The 20,914-nt window shown below is 40.0% G+C and overlaps 1 protein-coding gene across 1 annotated transcript in view; it reads right to left on the bottom strand.

Moving 5' to 3' along the window:
- Positions 1-20,914, bottom strand: part of LOC125234666 (sodium/potassium/calcium exchanger Nckx30C) — a 151,079-nt gene that overhangs the window by 17,771 nt on the left and 112,394 nt on the right. Inside the window, exons 4-6 of the mRNA XM_048141006.1 lie at positions 13,729-13,916; positions 13,119-13,257; positions 7,749-8,001 (exon numbers count right to left, since the gene is read on the bottom strand). Of these exons, the coding sequence (XP_047996963.1) occupies positions 7,749-8,001; positions 13,119-13,257; positions 13,729-13,916 (580 nt within the window). The remainder of the gene's footprint in view (positions 1-7,748; positions 8,002-13,118; positions 13,258-13,728; positions 13,917-20,914) is intronic.

Raw genomic sequence — 20,914 nt, 5'->3', positions numbered from 1 at the left:
TCAGAAAACCATTGTCTATCACATATAATAATTTCGTTAAAAGAAAAATTCATGCATTTAAGGGTTAAGCCCCTAAAAGACAGACAGAGAGAACTGACCTACGCAGCAACCAATCTATCTTCATCACTTTGATGGCTGCCAGTCCTCTGCGTTTCTACAGAGGCTTTTTAACTCGCACAACTAAACGCTTACAGACGTAATGAAGGTATCGGCATCCGTTATCGGTTTATGCAGTGCACGAAATAAAGCACCACATTATTAAAATAAAAATATGGACAGTAGTTACTAGTTACTTTTAAACATAATTTCTAGTTAATAAGTCAAGCAGAAAGATATAAAGTAAATGAATTGACCGTGACGTCACTCCTCAGTATTTCATAGTAATTCCATATTAGCAAATGATTTGAGTAGTAGGAAACTAGCCTATTGGAGCTGCCACAACTGGATGAGACTCGCTCAGGACCGGCACAAGTGGCGTGATAGAAGAGAGGCCTATGCTCAGCAGTTGGTGATAAAAGGGCTGGTATAATGTTAATGATAATGGTAGTTAAACTGTTGCCTATTGTTCTTACTACAAAAATTTGACGACCGGTCTGGCTCAGTCGGTAGTGACCCTGTTAATCCGCGGTCCTGGTTTCGAATCCCGGTAAGGGCATTTGTTTGTGTGATGAGCACAGATATTTGTTCCTGAGTCATGGATGTTTTCTATATATACTCGTATAAGTATGTATTTATCTATTTAAGTATGTATATCGTCGCTTAGCACCCATAGTACAAGCTTTGCTTAGTTTGGGGCTAAGTTGATCTGTGTAAGGTGTCCCCAATATTTATTTATTTAAATATTGAACTTAAATAAATGTATACTATTTTATTCTATTCTAATTTTGGTCAAAACTAGAGCAAAACCGAACCTTTTCGGGAAAAAAACCAGTTTCAATCGCACATTGATTTTCATTATTTTGTCTTCCGGACCGTCTGTCCATAAATTCATCCCTACTCCGTTTCTCCCGCTGACCATCCGGTTTCTGTCAACCCTAATCATTAACTGAAAAACTTTGGGGTTATAGTGAATGCTATCGACATGGATCTTCGTCTAATTTCCATCCCTGTCGCACATTTATAATAACTTATTTTAGTAGTGTGTAAGTAATAGAATAGGACATTACGAATAGGCTAGTTTCCTATGCTTAAAATAATAGTTATTTGTTATACAAGGGGGCAAAGTTGTATTTTAACGCCGAGTGTGGAATTGAAAAACGAGCAAGCGAAAGGATTCTATAGTTGGTTCGATAATAGAATCCTGAACTTGCGAGTTTTTAACACACGAGAAGTAAAATACATTTGCACCCGAGTGTAACACAAAACTTTTCCCCTCACTATGGCGAGGAAACTACAACGCAAAAAATGCGTTTATCACTGCTTCCAGTAGTTCCACAGGTGGTAAATCATCTTTATTACTAGATTCACCTACTTTTATCAATTTTAAAACAGTTACTTTGACTTTATTCAAGGTCAAATCACTTTACCCACTAGTGGATAAAATGCGTTTTTACCCGCTGGTATTAAAGGACAAAACACGTGTTTCCGAGCTAGTGAGGGGAAAATATTTTATGCCAGTGCACGAAATAAGTCACCAAATAATTAGAAGAAAAATATGGACAGTAGTTATGTTTAAGCATAATTTCTATTTAATAAGTCAAAGAGAATGATATAAGTAAAGTAAATCAATTGACCGTGACGTCACTCCTCTGTATTTCATAGTAATTCCATATAAGTAAATCGTTTTGACAGTTCTTAAAAAGAAGCTGATTTGACTAGTAGGAAACTAGCCTATTATTAACCAATAACCATGCGTGTTTGTTATCTGTGCACCACAGCTGGCAGACAGCCAATAGGGTGCTTCCACAGATAAGGTAATGGCGGACAGTTAGCCCGGACTATTGAATAGCGTTTATAGATGGCGTTTGTAGCATGTTTATAGGGTCGTCATCAGCTAAAACAGTATCAGCAGATGGTCACATGAGCCAGGTAAAATCTACCTCTTTCTACAGAGTGAAATAAAAATGACTATTCAAACTTTGCATAGTGACTTTTGTGGTCATAATGAGTAACTTTTTCTATGGGACCAATGCTGAAATCGCGAAAAAAATGTGGATTTCCATAGAAATGAGCGGCATCATGACAGTCGAAATGTATGAAACAGCATTTTTTTTATCGCAGTATTGATCCACTAATAAAAGTTGTTCATTACGGCCAAAACTTGTTCATTATGGCCTCAAAAAAATCGAAATCACTTTGCAATGTTGGCGAAGGCCGGATCCCGGCGTCTTTAGCAATCTAACGCCATGAACCCCTAGGCCACACAGCGGAAGCCGTGTTTGTAAAATTACTTTTTGATCCTCTAAGGGTAAGCTTTTAGTTCATTTGATGCAAGTTGGCAACCACGTTCACATTCGTGTTTTAGACATAAATCGCTTCGAAGCAAAGATGTCGCATTTTTGACATTTAACAAAGTCTTGTCTCGTCCAATAAGTAAAGCGGTAAAATATCTTTTGGAAGTTGGCTACTATCCAACATCTTGGTGCCACGTACAGTAATGTTGGGAGGTAACTAATGTTCATATCAAACCACGTACTTAGAAGTTTTATTTAAATTTACATCACCCATTCAGAATTTCCCTTCATTTTATATTTCCCGTTAGGAGTGATCAAATTGTATTTTTTTCTCTGTTAAGAAGTAAAGCGCACTTTTCTTTTCTAGAAAATATATTGTTGCTATTGGGCATAGATTAAGTAGGTAATATTTAGGAACAATAATAATCTAATTTGAATAACAGTATCTGTCACATAGTAGCAAAATAACTATTAGCATAAAGGAATAAGTAAGGGAAGACTAATAACTCCATACATTAGTAAATGCGGGTTATTTGTAGTGACATCTAGCGACAATCACGCGTCAATCACGCGTCAAATAACGTAAATTATCAGTACCACTACTCGATACTAGGTGTCACCAGTGTCTCGTCTGCCAAAAATTTAATATTAGAACAGTTTACAACTTATATTACAAGCAGAAGGAATTAAAAACAGAATACTGATTAATACTATTGTAATATTAAAAAATTGGTGAGCATTAGACTCTTCGTTCGTCGCGACGTTTGTTGACAAGTAGCAGTATTCATAATTTACGCTATTTGACGCGTGATTGTCGCTAGATGTCACTACAAATAACCCGCATTTAGTGATGTATGGAGTTACAAACTCTTCTCTTACTTATTCCTCTATGCTATTATTAGTAACTTTAGTTGGCACCGTGGTATGCCAAAGAACGCTGAATTTCTTTTGTATTATTTTTCAAAGAAAAATGTCTCAGATATATTGGCCTCATGGCCAAGAAGATGGAGAACGAAAATATTGAAAATTATCAGTAATAGCAGGGGCGGCTCACTCCGCGATCCTTTCACCGCGCTACAAGTACATGCCGGCGGCCGCTAGTTCGCGGCCCATTCACTGACGACGACCTTCGCGCGGCGCAATAGAATTCAATGTCGTCTGCACGCGTGCGGTCCGTTTGTTAATGTAGGTAAGAATTTAGAATGGCGGCGTTTTGTAAACATCAAAGGAGTGAGCCTTCTGTACTTGTACTATTATATATTCTGTGGTAATAGGTTGCGTTATTATATCGCGACTGTTGCGACATCTTTCGAGTCATTTCTAGGAGACCCGTCCTCAAGTATTCCTGGTTGTGTCGTCTAGATTCCGTGCACGCACGTACTGTACCAATAGGAGATATAATAGACGGGTAGGTGCTTATCAATTTCTGCATTTTTTTAAGAAATCACCACTTTTGGATATTGAACGCTCTTTAAACCTACCCTAAAATCAATAAGCAAGGTGTTAAGTACTATCAGCCCGGCATAAAGGGTAGCAAAGGTCAAGGGTAGGTCAGGGGTCAAAGATAACATGATACCTAAGGCCATGACCTTGAAACGTTTTCTAGTTCCGGACCTAACTTCTACTCGATTACTACAAATTGCGTTATGGGCAAATTGACCTTCTTTACACGTAGCCGCCTTATAAGTAGTCGAAGTTGCGTCTTTTATAAAACTACGTTCTCAAATGAATGATACCAAACCAAACTTTCGTGAGACATATTCAAATAATTAATGAATCTACGGTTGTACTCACGTTATTATATCGCCACGTGGTCCACGGAGTTTAGCCGCCGCGTGAACTCCTATATGCTGAAGAGGGGCCTCCAAATTGGCCCGAAACATGTCGCAGCAATAGCGATACAATAACGTGAGTATACAACCAGATTCATTAATTATATGAATGATACCTACTTCCTATGTTTTAAAACTTATATGTATCCCACAGCGTGTTATATTTGATAAGAATTCCGCAGATTTGGCGTAAGCATTAGTTTTACGTCCACATGGCTTATGACCACATTCAATGGAGATACGCTACTTATACTAACGATCCTCAGCATTGAGGGAACGAGGAATAAGAAGAATTTCGCAAGAATAATCACCAAAAAACATTTTTCTAAGATAGGAAAATTTTATGTTTTTCCTACTCAGAATCACGAGCCCTTTCGATCTAGAACAAAAAACAAGAGACAAAAAAATGGTCCCAAAATGTTCTATTATTTTGCATACAACACTTTGAAACCACTGTAGGTACTAAGTGTTTGAAAAATGTTAACGCAAAAACATTAAATTTACCTATTTTTAACCCCCGACGCAAAAACGACGGGGTGTGTGTCTGTCTGTGGCATCGTAGCTCCCGAACGGATGAACCGATTTCGATTTAGTTTTTTTTATTTGAAATCTGTGTTAGTCGGGAGTGTTCTTAGCCATGTTTCATGAAAATCGGTCCACTAGGTCGCGGTCGGGGGTTTTCAAAATTTTAATAGAAAAACAGTTTTTGAATCTTTTTTCGCGAAAATGCCAAAAGAAGTTTTACGAAAGCGACTGCCACCTGACCATCCAACCCGAAAGGTAACTAGGCCTTATTGGGCTGGGTCCGGTTCCCTCACGATGTTTTCCTTCACCGAAAAGCGACTGGCAAATATCAAATGGCATTTCGCACATAAGTTCCGAAAAACTCGCTTAATCGAAAAACAATTATCCCCCGGAATAAATAAACCTGTTTTACGATCTCAAAGATACTCCCGCAATAGAAGGTATCCATTACACCCTTTATACTTGTATTCACTTAAGACGATACAGGAGGGGTCGATTCTCCATACAAACGCTCTCTACTATTTCCTCCCTGGTTTTTGAAGATAGAGCAATGATTTTCAACACAGATTATTATTATTTTCAGCTGTGTTGAACCGTTTTGATTTTTTTGATATTCTTATTTTTAAAGACGCTAGCTAGAGCCCATCAAAATTTTCCAATAACGTCGTTATTGATTATGGCGCAAAAAAAGGTGTGGTATTCAAAATTGGTAACAATTAGCCAAAAAAATAAACGGTCCGACACAGATTATTTAATTGTTATTCAGATTCTCAAATTTGGTTACGATTGATTAAGTTTTGTAGGAGGAAATAGTCGAGAGCGGAACCTCGATTTTAAAGATTTTTTCGCAATATCTTTTAACTGAGTGGTTTCTGAAAGGATTTTTTTTTCGATAAATTTAGTTAATAACACTAGTATATTTTACTTAAATTCCCAAATTTAAAAGGCGGCTCCTTTCCATTTTAGCATTTTCGCTCCTGTAGCGTCTTAACAAACGTCCAAGAAACACCCTGTATAACACAACGCCGCAGATTCTTTAGCCATAAGCTGCCTAATAGCCGAAAAGGGATGCTTGACCTTCGCCTAGTTCTCGCTAGTGATGTGCAATAAGTACTCGGGAACATTCCGGACCTTTACTTCTGGACAACCAGGTTCTGTAACTGTAAGGTGAACAAAGCTGCTGAACAAAATAAAAAAGTATTTTTTCCTCTTTTGATCGTAAATTACAAACTGACCAGGTGCCGTAGCCGAATAGCATTTCTGCGACGCGAAACGAAAACGAAACGCCGCGAAAGGTACCAGGGTGGCTAGCCGAATGGCACAATCGCTCACGAAACGCTCACGAAACGAAGCGCTAGTAGATATCTATCTCTATCGCGCTTGCGTATTGGCGCGACAGAGCCAGCGGCGTATCGCTTTCGTTTGGCGTCGGAGAAATGCCATTCGGCTACGGGGCCAGGTAGTCTGGCTCTGTCGCCCCAATACGCACGAGCGATAGAGACAGATATCTACGAGCGTTTTGTTTCGTGAGCGTTTGTGCCATTCGGCTACGTACCAGGAAATGCGCCGGATTATTTAAAAAAATGCATCGCGATCTCTACCAACTTCGTTATGGGAATATTCGGGAATGTTCCCGGGAACGTAACGTCACAGCACTAGCGCTGGCCGCTCGCCAGCTCCCGGCGATTGTTAAGATCTCCGCCGGGTTATTTAAAAATGTGCATCGCGAGCTCCCACTTCGTTATGGGAATATTCGGGAATGTTCCTGGGACGTAACGTCACAGCACTAGCGCTGGCCTGGCCGCTCGCCAGCTGCCGGCGATTGTTAAGATCTCCGCCGGGTTATTTAAAAATGTGCATCGCGAGCTCCCACTTCGTTATCGGAATACCTAAACTTCGGATCTACGCTTCTAGGCGGTGGAACAAATTACGTAATTTTACATTAGTCTGCTTGTGACGATACACTTATAATAGACGTAAAAATTTGATATTGCCCTGAAAGCCAGTGCCGCGACTATTAGACACGGTGTAGGCTGAGGGCCAACTGTATGGAAAAATACGGTCATCCCATATTTGGTGTACGAGACGCTAGATGTTTTAGACACGGTGTAGCCTGTACTTTTTGTGTACTAGTTATGAATTAGTTTTTATTAATAAATATTTTCTATTCTATATTACGGTATTTTTAAATTTCTTACAGGAAAAATGGAAATATTGACACCTCCGCCGGCAGGACTCGAACCTGCGAGCGTCTGCACAAAACGCGAGAACTTAAATCTTCTGCAATGCGTGCACTGCAAATGCAGCAGGTCGCATATTCGAGTCCTGCGGAGGTGTTTTCCTTTAATTTAAAAACGTTTCGCTCGCAAACGTTTCTGCATGATAAAAATACGTTTAGTAGCACTGTCGTAAAGCTACCGTCAATCAATTAATCAAATATTTCAGAACTTTTACATCATCTAATAAAGATGGACTTCAAAGTAGAGGAAAACTGATTCGCTATCTTCTCTATACTGATGACTAGATATTCGATGTCTCAATATGTATTAGATATTGAGGCATCAAACACACGCGTGCGTGCCGATTTACTTGGATGGCGTTATGTAACTGTGATAGAGGACCAACATCATTTGGCTACATTATTTATGATTTCTGCGTCAAATATTAGTCAGTACTTATTTATGAACATAACGATGTTATCTATTATTTAGTCACCTCGTTTCAATAAAAATATTAACCTCCCGTTTCTGTACCATAAGCAAAAACCTGCTAAAATCTTTCTCACATTTTTCGCCTATATACTTTTTTGATGGTGAGATGGTAAATGTTGTTGATTCTGAGTAAAATGAGTCCAGAAATGATTTGTCAGACTAGATGTTCAATGCTTTTTTCGAAGACATCAATAAATTAATCTTCTTCGAATAAAGCACAACCGAGGTTCCAATCCACAATTTCTGACCATCACACAAAAAAAACATAGAAAGGTTAAAGAACTCACCCAACAGTGACATCAAAAATATTGCTCCCCACAGAACTGGAGACCGCCATATCTCCAAACCCCTTCCTGGCCACGATGACCGACGTGATCAGGTCGGGCACCGAGGTCCCGGCAGCCAGCAGCGTGAGCCCCATCACCTCGGGGGGCACGTACGCCGTCGCGCCGGCCACGTTCGCCCACCACACCATGAGGTAGGAGAAAAACGCGATCCAGACTATGGATCCTATAAACGTTAGGGGGAATAGATTCTTCCCTGGAAAGAAAAAGAGTATGTTAGTAATCGAATCAAGATTCTATAAATCAAGGGAGGTATACATATTATTATCATACAACAAGTTTCAGACACAGAGAATGAATTTGATTGCAGGACGACTCGCGCTAAAATGAGCAAAATAGGACAGGAAGGGCTCAAGTTGCAATGTCTATATGGGTCACGTGATAGCCTGAATATAATTTTATATTAATTTATACATCAACCGTCCCGTTCTATTGTAGCGTGAGTCATCCTTAATCCTGTCGTTCTAGGTATGACCTAATGAAACGTATATTCATATCATCAGCCATCATATCATATCGGTTAGGTTGCCTAGTAATTTTCGTCTGTGTGAAGGTGCTTCCTAGCCATAATTAAGTATTAGGTACAGTAATTTTGTATTTCTTTGTTACTAAGTATTAACCCATAAAATTCAAGTCTTACTCGGCGCGAATTTATCAAAGTGCCTTGCTTTAAACCGCTTAAAACTCTTTCCTCTACAAAAAGAAAAATTAAATTAGACGTCATCTCTATAACAAAGCGACAAAAAGCTTTATAAGCGACGCTTGAAATCAGATCAGCTAAAGCTCAAAATGAGCTTAAAAAGCTTCAGCCTCGACTTTAAACGAAGTTGCCTGAGTTGAGAATATGCTTAGTAATGTTCAGTAAGTTGGCAGCATAACGCTTGACGCCATCCAAGTTTTGCGATATGCATAAATAGGTAATGGTGAAAGTTTTCGAAATGGGACACTTGGATATCGCATGCGATGCAAAGCAATTTTTTATAGTTAACTCTAGTTATTTAGGCAAAAATGCTCTTTTGCTGAAACTGATTCGGTCCTGGCACATCTCGGACACTGGCGATCAAATATATGAAAGAGGCGCGTTCTTAACACACATTCTAAGCTCGTATAGGTGAACGCGTACCATGCTTGTATGAGTGAGATATGACAGGTTGACTGTTCGCGTTTTTGACAGGCGGTAACTGTGAGGTAACCGAGAGGGGGTGGGCGGCGCTTTCAGCGGGGAGCGGAAGTGGCCATACTGTACGAAACGTATATTCATACATAGTACTCTTTATTATACTGTGGTCCTGGGTTCGAATCCCGGAAAGGGCATTTATTTGTGTGATGAGCACAGATATTTGTTCCTGAGTCATAGATGTTTTCTATATATATAAGTATGTATTTATCTATTGAAGCATGTATATCGTCGCTTAGCAGTATAGTACAAGTTTTGCTTAGTTTGGGGCTAAGTTGATCTGTGTAAGGTGTCCCCAATATTTATTTTATTCCCCAGTATGTATTTATCTATTGAAGCATGTATATCGTCGCTTAGCAGTATAGTACAAGTTTTGCTTAGTTTGGGGCTAAGTTGATCTGTGTAAGGTGTCCCCAATATTTATTTTATTTTATATAATGAATTTATAAATCATCCCGACGTTTCGAACACTTTGCAGCATTCGTGGCCCAACGGGTGACTGAGGAAAAAATTACAATGTGCAAAAGCTACCCACATACAAGAAATATCAGTCACCGTTTCCATTGTTTTATTTCATGAGTAACTGTCGCGGTAACCGAAGACAATACTATTCATTGAAGTTTGGTTAGTATTTTTATGGCAAGTGTTAATGTAACCCTTTCTTTTTAGAATAGAATACTTATTTGTCAACTTTAGAAATTGAATATCACATTGCAAAAAGTAGGAGGTAATTAGGAGGTAGTAAAATAAATTAAACAAAAAAAATTCCTGAAAAAAAGACATTTACTATAAATCATTTTTTTTTCCTTCTTTTGACCTCAGAAGTACATGGTTTAAATCTTTGTGTAGATTCTTAATAAAATTATTTGTGTTACACCGTGTAGATACTTAATTATTTCAATTGTCAGTGACTTTTTAAATATTCCAAAAACTTTTAGTGTCACCTCGAATAAGTCTTGGTTTTGTTTGAGCTGCCATTATTAGCTGCCACAACATTAGACGCAAATAAAATAACTCAGGAGGGTTACTATGAAGTACTAAAGCTGTTCAGTTTAAGTTGAGAAAGAGGGACAGCTATATCCATACTAATATTATAAATGGGAAAGTGTGTGTGTCTGTTTGTTTGTCTTTCGCAGCAAAACGGAGCGACGAATTGACTTGATTTTTTAAGTGGAGATAGTTGAAGGGATGGAGAGTGACATAGGTTACTTTTTGTCTCTTTCTAACGCGAGCGAAGCCGTGGGCAATAGCTAGTAAGTTATATAGCTGTATCCCATTCTCTCGAACCACTTCGCAATACATTACCTCTTAGAAAAAACTTTCACTTTATTTTTAAAAGTCGCCGAACAAATGTTGATCAGTATGAGGAGAATAACCTAGAGTTTAATTCTTCGCCTTTGTTATATATTCTGTGCCTAAACTGAACGATTTTACCCCCCAGGAAACAAAAGTGGCGGAAAGTCAAGTAGGTGAGCTTTCTCACGCTAAACGCTCATTCATCAGGGGGAAATAAATCAGTTGCGGAAAGAAATACGAGCGACTTGTGGTATATGTATAGGTCCTATTAGCGAACCGAACTATGAAACAGACTGTATTTTCCTACCATAGACGCTACGAAAATAAGCGCTGGTGGCCTAGCGGTAAGAGCGTGCGACTATCAATCCGGAGGTCGCGGATTCGAACCCCGGCTCGTACCAATGAGTTTTTCGGAACTTATGTGCGAAATGTCATCTGATATTTGCCGGTCGCTTTTCGGTGAAGGAAAACATCATGAGGAAACCGGACTAAATCCAATAAGGCCTAGTTATCCTTTGGGTTGGAAGGTCAGATGGCAGTAGCTTTCGTAAAACTAGTGCCTACGCCAACTCTTGGTATTAGTTCTCACAGCGGACCTCAGGCTCCCATGAGCCGCGGCAAATGCCGGGATAACGCAAGGAGATGAGACGCTAAAAGTATTAGAGCAGTGCACAATAAAACTTTTGGAGATCTGCGTAAAGGCATAGCTATTCGGAACCTATAGTATACACAAAGAGATCTTTGACGTTAACATTTTTTCAGTACAAATGGTGTTTTTTGTCAGGTCAAACTTCCGGTCACTTCCGACAAAATTGATGACTGCAAGCTGTCCGGTCTTTAGCTGCCGGTCTAGTCGAAGTGACAATGGTTGATGCTAAGGCTGGTTTTAGTGTCACGCGGACCGTCCGCGCGGAGCGATCCGCACCGGACTAATAAATATTTTTTCCCCTCACTAGCTCGGAAACATGTGTTTTGTCCTTTAATACCAGCGGGTAAAAACGCATTTTATCCACTAGTGGGTAAAGTAATTTGACCTTGAAGAAAGTCAAATTAACTGCTTTAAAATTGATAAATGTAGGTGAATCTAGTAATAAAGATGATTTACCACCCGTGGAACTACTGGAAGCAGTAATAAACGCGTTTTTTGCGTTTTAGTTTCCTCGCTATAGTGAGGGGAAAAGTTTAGTGTTACACTCGGGTGCAAATGTATTTTACTTCTCGTGTGTTAAAAAAACTCGCAAGTTCAGGATTCTATTCTCGAACCACTCGCTTCGCTCGTGGTTCAACTATAGAATCCTTACACTTGCTCGTTTTTCAATTCCACACTCGGCGTTAAAATACAACTTTGCCCCCTTGTATAACAAATAACTATTTTCCCCTGACTAGCTCGGAAACACGTGTTTTGTCCTTTAATACCAGCGGGTAAAAACGCATTTTATCCACTAGTGGGTAAAGTAATTTGACCTTGAATAAAGTCAAATTAACTGATTTAAAATTGATAATAGTAGGTGAATCTAGTAATAAAGATGATTTACCACCTGTGGAACTACCGGAAGCAGTGATAAACGCATTTTTTGCGTTGTAGTTTCCTCGCTGTAGTGAGGGGAAAAGTTTTGTGTTACACTCGGGTGCAAATGTATTTTACTTCTCGTGTGTTAAAAAACTCACAAGTTCAGGATTCTATTCTCGAACCACTTGCTTCGCTCGTGGTTCAACTATAGAATCCTTTCACTTGCTCGTTTTCCAATTCCACACTCGGCGTTAAAATACAACTTTGCCCCCTTGTATAACAAATAACTACATATTATCAATTTGTATGAAGTTGATGTTGTCGTCCGCGCGGACCCGTCCGCGCCACTCTTAAACGCTCCCTGAAGTTAACACATATTTAGGCCAGTGCGGATCGCTCAGCGCGCTCGGTCCGCGTGATACACTAAAACCAGTATAAAACCAGACTAAGTGGCGATCAAAATGCAGCGCCAATAAGGAAGAGCTGAGAGAGTTCGTACCTAGACGAGCATACGATTGTGACATTTCGTCACTACTTTGAAAAAAAACTTGTATCTTCTTCTGACAATGAAAAAAATGTCATCATCCTCCTTGCGTTATCCCGGCATTTGCCACGGCTCATGGGAGCCTGGGGTCCGCTCTGACAACTGATTCCAAGATTTGTCGTAGGCACTAGTTTTATGAAAGCGACTGCCACCTGACCTTCCAACCCGAAGGGTAACAGGCCTTATTGGAATTAGTCCGGTTTCCTCACCGAAAAGCGACTGGCAAATATCAAATGACATTTCGCACATATGTATGTTCCGAAAAACTCATTGGTACGAGCCGGGGTTCGAACTCCGTATCGAAAGTCGCATGCTCTTACCGCTAGGCCACCAGCGCTTAAAAATGCACTTAATGAAAAGAAAAATGTAATAATTGTACTTATGTATGCAATGCATATAGACTTACTGCGTTTTAAGTTTGAGGAGCAGTGTGAGATACGAGAATTTTTCAGTGACGATTTGTGATATTTGCTAGTTACCTACCCTGTAGAGTAAGATATTTACCTCTCGGTGTCCTAGTGTCCGGGAGGGTGAACCATATGGGAAGACTATGGGCGTGACCAATAGGCAGGCCAGTCACTTGGACCCAACGTGTGACTATACTGACTATATGGTCATGTGGAAGACTATAGTCATATCACTCACCTCTCGGTGTCCTAGTGTCCGGGAGGGTGATCCATAATGGGAAGACTATGGGCGCGACCAACGGGCAGGCCAGTCGCTTGGACCCAACGTGTGACTATACTGACTATATGGTCATATGAAGACTATAGTCATATCGCTCACCTCTCGGTGTCCTAGTGTCCGGGAGGGTGATCCATAATGGGAAGACTATGGGCGCGACCAACAGGTAGGTCAGTCGCTTGCGGAACCCGGAGGGCCACGACATGTCTAGGGGCGTCGTGTCCTCTTCTAGGTCCCCTATCTGTGGACAATAGTGATCTGTTACATGGTCTTTGCTATATAGATGTTTACTCATACTATTTCATCCACTTTTTAGCAAAGGAAAACAGCGTTAAAAGGGCGAATCTACTATTAATGAAGTTTTTGCATTGTCTATCCTTGGAGCTAGTTGTCGACTGACAGACGATGTGCTTTCAATGCACTGCAGCAAAAAGGGATAGCTGTATTGGCGTGAAAGATGCACAATAAAATGATATCATTTAGATATCGTTCTTATGTTAGTGTATGTATGTTTTATTTGGCGTGAGTAACATTTTGATTTGCACCCTGCAGTGCTTCGTTGCATATGAAATCTTCTCGAGGCAGAGGCGTAGGGTTAGAGCCGGCGTATCTTTATTTGACGTTCATATGCGCATTGTAATATGCCTACTTGAAAAATACATATTTCATTTTTTTTTTCATTTTCATACCTTAAAGGTAAATAAATACGTACCTCTTCTATAGCATCTAAATGTACATCCTGCACGCCTCCGTTCGGCAGGTCGAGCGTCTCCTTAGCCACGGCAGCGGAATTTCTCGCGGACGCCGCGCCCGCCCCGCCCGCCGCCGGTTTCGTGGCCTCAAGCAACACCTTGAGCGACGCGATGGCGTGCAGCTGGGTGGCTTTTTCGTCCACTTTGCCTGCGGAAGAAGGGTGTGGATGTAGTGGGTGGTGACAATTTGGTGCTTGGTGGGACTTTTGAGCGATAGCTTTATTTTGTATGGTCTTCACTTCTGTTTGCAGCGTTTAAGCATCCTGCCAAAGCACAATACAAACACAGGATTAATACATGAATAATACCATCCAATCATAACACTTTTTAAAATAGAATAACAATTAACGGTCCAGATTCATAAATATAAGTTTTTCGTATTAGACTTTCAAGTATTGAAAATGAAAAATGAAAATGAAAATTTTATTTTTCAAGTAGGCATATTACAATGCGCATATGAACGTCAAATAAAGCTACGCCGACTCTAACCCTACGCCTCAGCCTCGAGAAGATTTCATTAACAAAACTAAGCTAGAAAATTATCTTTGGATTTCTATAATGTATATGAAGTCAAATTAAAACAATAAAACTCTCTATAAATGCCGTCAATAACTGAGTCTCACATTTAAACAATCATCAATTCTAAATTCTAATAGAATTTTAAGGGGCTCACAATACAAATAAATAAACAGAACGCCGGACAATATCCGCCTGTCAGTTATCCATAAAAAATATACTTAGTGTAGAATAACTACTGGCCTATCCGCAGTGGCAATCGTAGACACTACGTGGCAATCAAAACAACGTGATCATGACGCATGCAACTGCGTCGAAATATCGGGAGCTCGGCAAAAATCAAAAAGGTAATCGAGCATTTCTTTTTTTGCCATTTTTTTTATTTTGATTTTTTTAGCGAGTTTTAGGTCTATTGTACTCAGAATCACGAGTACTTTCAATCTCACTGGGAGACAAAAAGTGTCCCAGAATTTCCATACATTTTTGTTACTTTCCTCTTTTGTTACCCCATATAACATTGTACGGAAAATGGTAACAAAAATAATAAAAAAAATCGTATGGGACAATTTTTTTACTACTAGGTTTGAAAAAGCTAGTAATTCTGAGTAGAAATAGCATTTCTTTTTTTCAAAAATATTTCATAATTTATAATATTTCATAAAAGTGGCAAAAAAAAAGAAATGCCCAATCACGGTTTATATAACGGTCAATATAAATCTAATCAAAACGCAGTCGCTCTCGCCACGACAGAAGAGCAATAGAGAGAGCTAGCTACGAATGCTAATGGTAGTAGGTACAAACCTAAACCATTATGAGTAAGGATCGCCCATAATGTCTGGCGAACTAGTAATCTTTCGGCCCCTTAAAATTTGCACGTTCCATTAATCAACTTACAACTTAAACTCAACTGTCACCGCATAACGAAAACGTGACCACTTGTAGACTGCACTGCACAAACCTATTATGCACCCGCTCTGAAGTTTGCAACTCGCGCATTCAACTCGTTCGGAGTTCGGACCGCAGCTAGAGTGACCCTTTTACACGTAAAAGGAAAAGGTTGCTTCTCTATTCAAATTTAGTCCTGATTTTCCTCCCGGGATATTGACATTATGAGAAATAGTTTTACATATCTGCATTTAAGCCAGGTCCTAGGTTCGACTTGTTTTTAACCGACTTCAAAAAATAACCCCGAGATGGTCCCATTGGCACCAAGTCGGGGTCTGATGATGGGATCTTGGAGAAATCAGGGAACTCTTCAAATGTTATAGGCACATGTAATGTTTTTAGTGTATTTTTTTCAAAGGTGCACCAGTATTTACGCTTGGTGGTAATAATTTTATGTGGCTGAGCTGATGATGGAAGGTCAACTCCTCAATGGTTAGGAGTTAAAGGATAATTCTTTCACTACTGTACATATATTCGGACTGGTACATATAATATCAATAGAAACCACTAAAAATCAACAAATAAATAAACTTTTTAACAAAAAATAAAACCGCCTTCAAAAATAAGCAATTATAAACAACCTTTGAATTCAGATTTCTTATGGGATTGCAATAATCTAAACATCCAAATTATAAACAAATCAATTATTTTTGGAGTCGGGGCCAGCCTGCGTATGGTTGGGTGGGGCAAACAGGAAATAGCAAGGCGACGAACAGGTCTGGTACTGACTACAAAAATAATTTGATTTGTTTATAATTTGGATGTTTAGATTATTGCAATCCGATAAGAAATCTGAATTCAAAGGTTTATTATTTTTTGCTTTTTAGTTTCTCCGTGTTTTGTAACGCGCTTATTTTTGAAGGCGGTTTTATTTTTTGTTAAAAATTTTTTGTCAATTTTATCTGAAAATCGTACAAACTTTGACGTTGCGTCGCGTCACGACGTGCGCGAAAGATTAGCGCTGATTGGCAGAAATAGACGTGATATTATGGTCACATGGATAGATACGTCCATATTTACAGCTTGTCAAAAAAGAGTACAAATGGAACAATTTATTTATCATAGCAACACAACAGTTCTCATTGAAAAGTGTCAAAATCTGTCAAAATAGTTGCCACATGCAAACATTTTGCGCAGACGTAACTTGTGATAATATTTTCAACGCAGACCCCACGCTTTCATGGGCCGTGTCAAAAATTCCGGGGCAAAGAGAGGAATGAGATGATATTCCCATACTTTGCCTTTACAAATAGCATGTAAGTAGATCCAGATTGTTACAACTTCCAAATTAAATAACATTTAACTTGCATTGTCAGTGCTACACTCGTAATCACTCCATCTGCTGGCCGCTGTCCGAACTCGCAACTTGCACATCAGTTGAATGCGAGTTGTGCAAACTTTTCAATGGGTGCAAAATAAGTTTTGTGTAGTGTATCTACAGTAGTAGGCATTTTGTTGAAGTGGGAGATGTACTGATACTCGTAGTGAGCAAATATGTATAATATAGTTACTAAACTATACACATATAGGTAACTGCTAAAAATTTCTGATTCAGTAATTTATTCTGAAAAGAAGACATACATATACCTAACGGTTGGCAGATTTAAGTAGGAAGTGAGATATATATATATATATATATATATATATATATATGCTTTTCTCCTAGTTTATTGCAATACATAAAACATAAAGTCAACATTTACACATGAACACACAAGAAGTTACTTAATAATAAATCTTGATCTCGAACTATTTGCACCGAACACCCAAGACCTGATGGTGCTATTGAAAACCACAGAAGTTTTCAGTACCGCCATCAGAATGGAGTTTGGTGTCGATAAGTGTGCGGTCATGCATGTACAGCGGGGGGAGGTTGTAAATTCAGAAAATTTACAACTTTCTGAGACGATGTCGTTCAGATCTATCTCTGAATCAGAAACCTATAAGTACCTTGGTATGTCACAGTCGTTGGGTATTGAGGATGTTGGCATTAGACGGTCGGTGAAGGAGCGCTTTTTCAGTCGGCTCACAAAAGTCCTTAACAGTCTTTTGTCAGGAGGCAACAAAGTGCGCGCCTTTAACGCCTGGGTAATGCCTCTACTCACATACTCCTTTGGCATACTACGGTGGACCCAGACTGAACTGGACGCCCTGGATCGGAGGGTCCGCTCACTGCTTACCACACACCGTATGTTACACCCGCGCTCGTCTGTTATGAGATTGTACATCCCACGGAAGTGCGGAGGTCGAGGCTTCCTAAACGCCAAAGATCTTCACAACCGTGAGGTGTACAATCTCAGGAATTACTTCCTTAACAACGAGTGTGGGATGCATCGTGATGTGGTGGCAGTGGACGGAAACCTCACGCCGCTCTCCTTGGCGAAACAGAACTGGCGCAAACCTGTGTTACTAAGTACTGCGGACCGCAAGGCGGTATGGGAGAGCAAGCAGCTACACGGGCGGTTCTACAAGGCCCTCACGGGACCCGATGTAGATCTGCTCGCATCGGTGAACTGGTTACGATTCGGGGACCTCTTCGGAGAAACCGAGGGTTTTGCCTGTGCAATTGCGGACGAAGTTATGATGACGAACAACTACCGGAAATATATCCTGAAGGACGGTACGGTCGACATTTGTCGGGCATGCCGCCGTCCCGGAGAGTCACTCAGGCATATCATTTCCGGTTGTTCTCATCTAGCTAACGGCGAGTACTTGCACAGACATAATCTCGTAGCCAGGATCATTCACCAGCAACTTGCTCTTCAATACGGCCTTGTGGACCGCGAAGTACCGTACTACAAGTACTTACCTGCGCCAGTTCTCGAAAATGGTCATGCCACGCTCTATTGGGATCGATCTATTATCACTGACAGGACTATTGTAGCCAATAAGCCTGACATTGTGATAATAGATCGACTGCAACGCCGGGCCGTGCTCGTTGACATCACCATCCCCCATGATGAGAATCTCGTGAAAGCCGAGAAGGACAAGTCCAGTAAGTACCTAGACTTGGCTCACGAGATAACCGCCATGTGGGATGTTGATTCAACGATCATTGTTCCGATAGTCGTTTCAGCGAACGGTCTCATAGCGAAGAGTCTCGACCACCATCTTAAGAGACTCTCGCTAGGTGGATGGATCAAGGGCCAGATGCAGAAGGCGGTGATCTTGGACACGGCGCGGATAGTCCGACGGTTCCTCTCTCTGCAGCCCTAACCACCGGCAGCTTGGGCCCTGCCCCGCTGCTGGCGGCACCCTAGGTTAGGTTTTTTATAATGTGTTTATATGTTTTATATTGTTTTGTAAGTGTTATTTTTATTTTACTTTTATACTCATATTGTACAAAACCTAACTTAAGAAGGAAGATAAATAAAGGAAATAATAATCTTATTCTAAAGACGGACACACGAAATCTTAAAATTAACTAACTTACTAAGATTTACAACTAAACATAAAATCACACAAAACAAACTAAACTAAAAACTATATATAAAAAACTTCTCCCAATTCATCTCCCTCCGGGAAACCCCCCAATATGCTGGCTACATTCCCCCTCTGAATCGCCAAACTTATTCTCTGGGCAAAGAAAGAGCCCGCCCTAGGGTCGCCTGAGACGCCCACTAGCCGAACTGACACCTCTTTTACGAATTTTTTCGTGTCAGTCGACCAAGGACCCAGCGTTTCCACTGCAAGCGCCGCAAACTGGTATTCGTTCATTAAGAACGAATACTTGTGTCGCTTGAGTGTCTGTGCCTGGTCTGCGGCAGACCCCGGCTTCCGTGTAGACCCTTCAATGTGGGACGGGGCTAGCGTATCAACGCAGGTCGCGTCCCACGCTATATATATATATATTAAAATATTCAGTCAGTATGCGGAACCGTCGCGGGCACTCATGCCTGAGGAAGGGTCTCCTAAATGACTCGAAACAGTCGCGATATAATAACGTGAGTACAAACATAATTAATTAAATACATTAATGATCCAAGGTTTTTGACGGCATGTAGAAATAGATATTTGAAACTACAAAAAAAATAAAATTTACAGAACTTAGGTTACTTAGGTGCAAATCACTATATCTGCAAAGTATGCCTAAGTGCGTTTTCAGTTTCACATTATCCGATCGGATATCGGATGTCGGAAGGATTTCAATAGAAAATATCCAAGATGGCGCCTGTAAAGTATTGGATATCGGTCCGACATCCGATATCGGATCGGATAATGTGAAAACGCACAACGTCGTCGTAGTAATTTGCAATAATAGTTAGAAGTTTAGTGGGTACTATTTGTAATAATATATCTCTTACTTTAATCCTGATATACAAAGCAAACAAATATTTTACAAACACGTAGTCAAAAAATACCCAATTGTTTTTATGTAACTAACTACAAGAATCATAAGAGTTTTGAATGATTCACGGTTATTTTCATTAGACTTATATTGACCGGGATATAGACCGGGAGATTGGTAAGAGAAGCCATTGAGATTCACAAATATAAAAATTTCAATCGTGAGGATGGCTTCAAACTATCTAATGTATGGAATCCAGTGATTTGTTTGTGTAAAAAACCGGTGAAGTCAGAATTGAACAAACGTAGTGACACTGTGAGTGTAGTGTGTTTGGACAGACCATCGAGTGTGAACGCGACCAGTGGTAACGCTGAAAGTGAACGCAGCCGACGCGCGCGAAGGAGGGTAGATCGCGCGCTGTCTATACAACTTTAACATCCACCCGCCTTCGTCAGTTTTCCGTGATCATGATGCATGCAACTGCGTCGAAATATCGGGAGCTCGACAAAAATCAAAAAGGTAATCACGGTCTATATCCCGGTCAATATAAGTACAAGAATCATTCTTAGAACGTACGCTGGGTTAGATAATAGATAGGTACATTCATAGAAATATGACATTTATAACCTTGATAATGACACCCCCTCTGTGCCATTCAAAAGTTATTCAACCAAAAATAAACACAATGCCTTAAAACTCTATTACATTTTTAATACAGAACTTTTCGGTGACGAACTTAACCCTTTTTATATTACTACATTCGTATCGTATATTTTAAAATAAATCCATCTAATTATAGCACACATTCATTCATTAGTTGCATTTTAAAATAAAAGCCTGCTGAAACCGGTACTATTATTAGGTTCGCTAATAATGGGCATATTGGATCGATCCGCCTCGATACAGACTGCTTTCTATAGACTCCGTTTACCTCGTTTGGGATCGCACAAAAAAGGTTATGGTTTATAAATGGCGAACATCTTTACAGCCATATTTTTTTCTTAAATGGTGACCATCACTTATCCATGGTACTAACTTAACTGGTACTGTGTTTAATTTTGTCATAAATGTACATTTAATTAAAACCTCCACCTATTCTCGGAATCCCTGTCACATCTCGGACACTGGCGATCAAATATATGAAAGAGGCGCGTTCCTAGCACACATTCTAAGCTCGTGTAGGTGAACGCGTACCATGCTTGTATGAGTGAGATATGACAGGTCGACTGTTCGTGTTTTTGACAGGCGGTAACTGTGAGGTAACCGAGAGGGGGTGGGCGGCACTTTCAGCGGGGAGCGGGAGTGGCCATACTGTACGATAGTGCTCTTTGCCTCTGTTTAAAGACTTAATCCCTTGTCAATGTTTTTTTATACTACGTCGGTGTCAAACAAGCATA

This window comes from Leguminivora glycinivorella, chromosome 16, assembly GCF_023078275.1.
Source record: "Leguminivora glycinivorella isolate SPB_JAAS2020 chromosome 16, LegGlyc_1.1, whole genome shotgun sequence".
In the NCBI taxonomy this organism is placed as follows: Eukaryota; Metazoa; Arthropoda; class Insecta; order Lepidoptera; family Tortricidae; genus Leguminivora; species Leguminivora glycinivorella.
The sequence above is the reverse complement of the archived record's forward strand: the minus strand, read 5'-3'. Positions and strand labels throughout refer to the sequence as shown.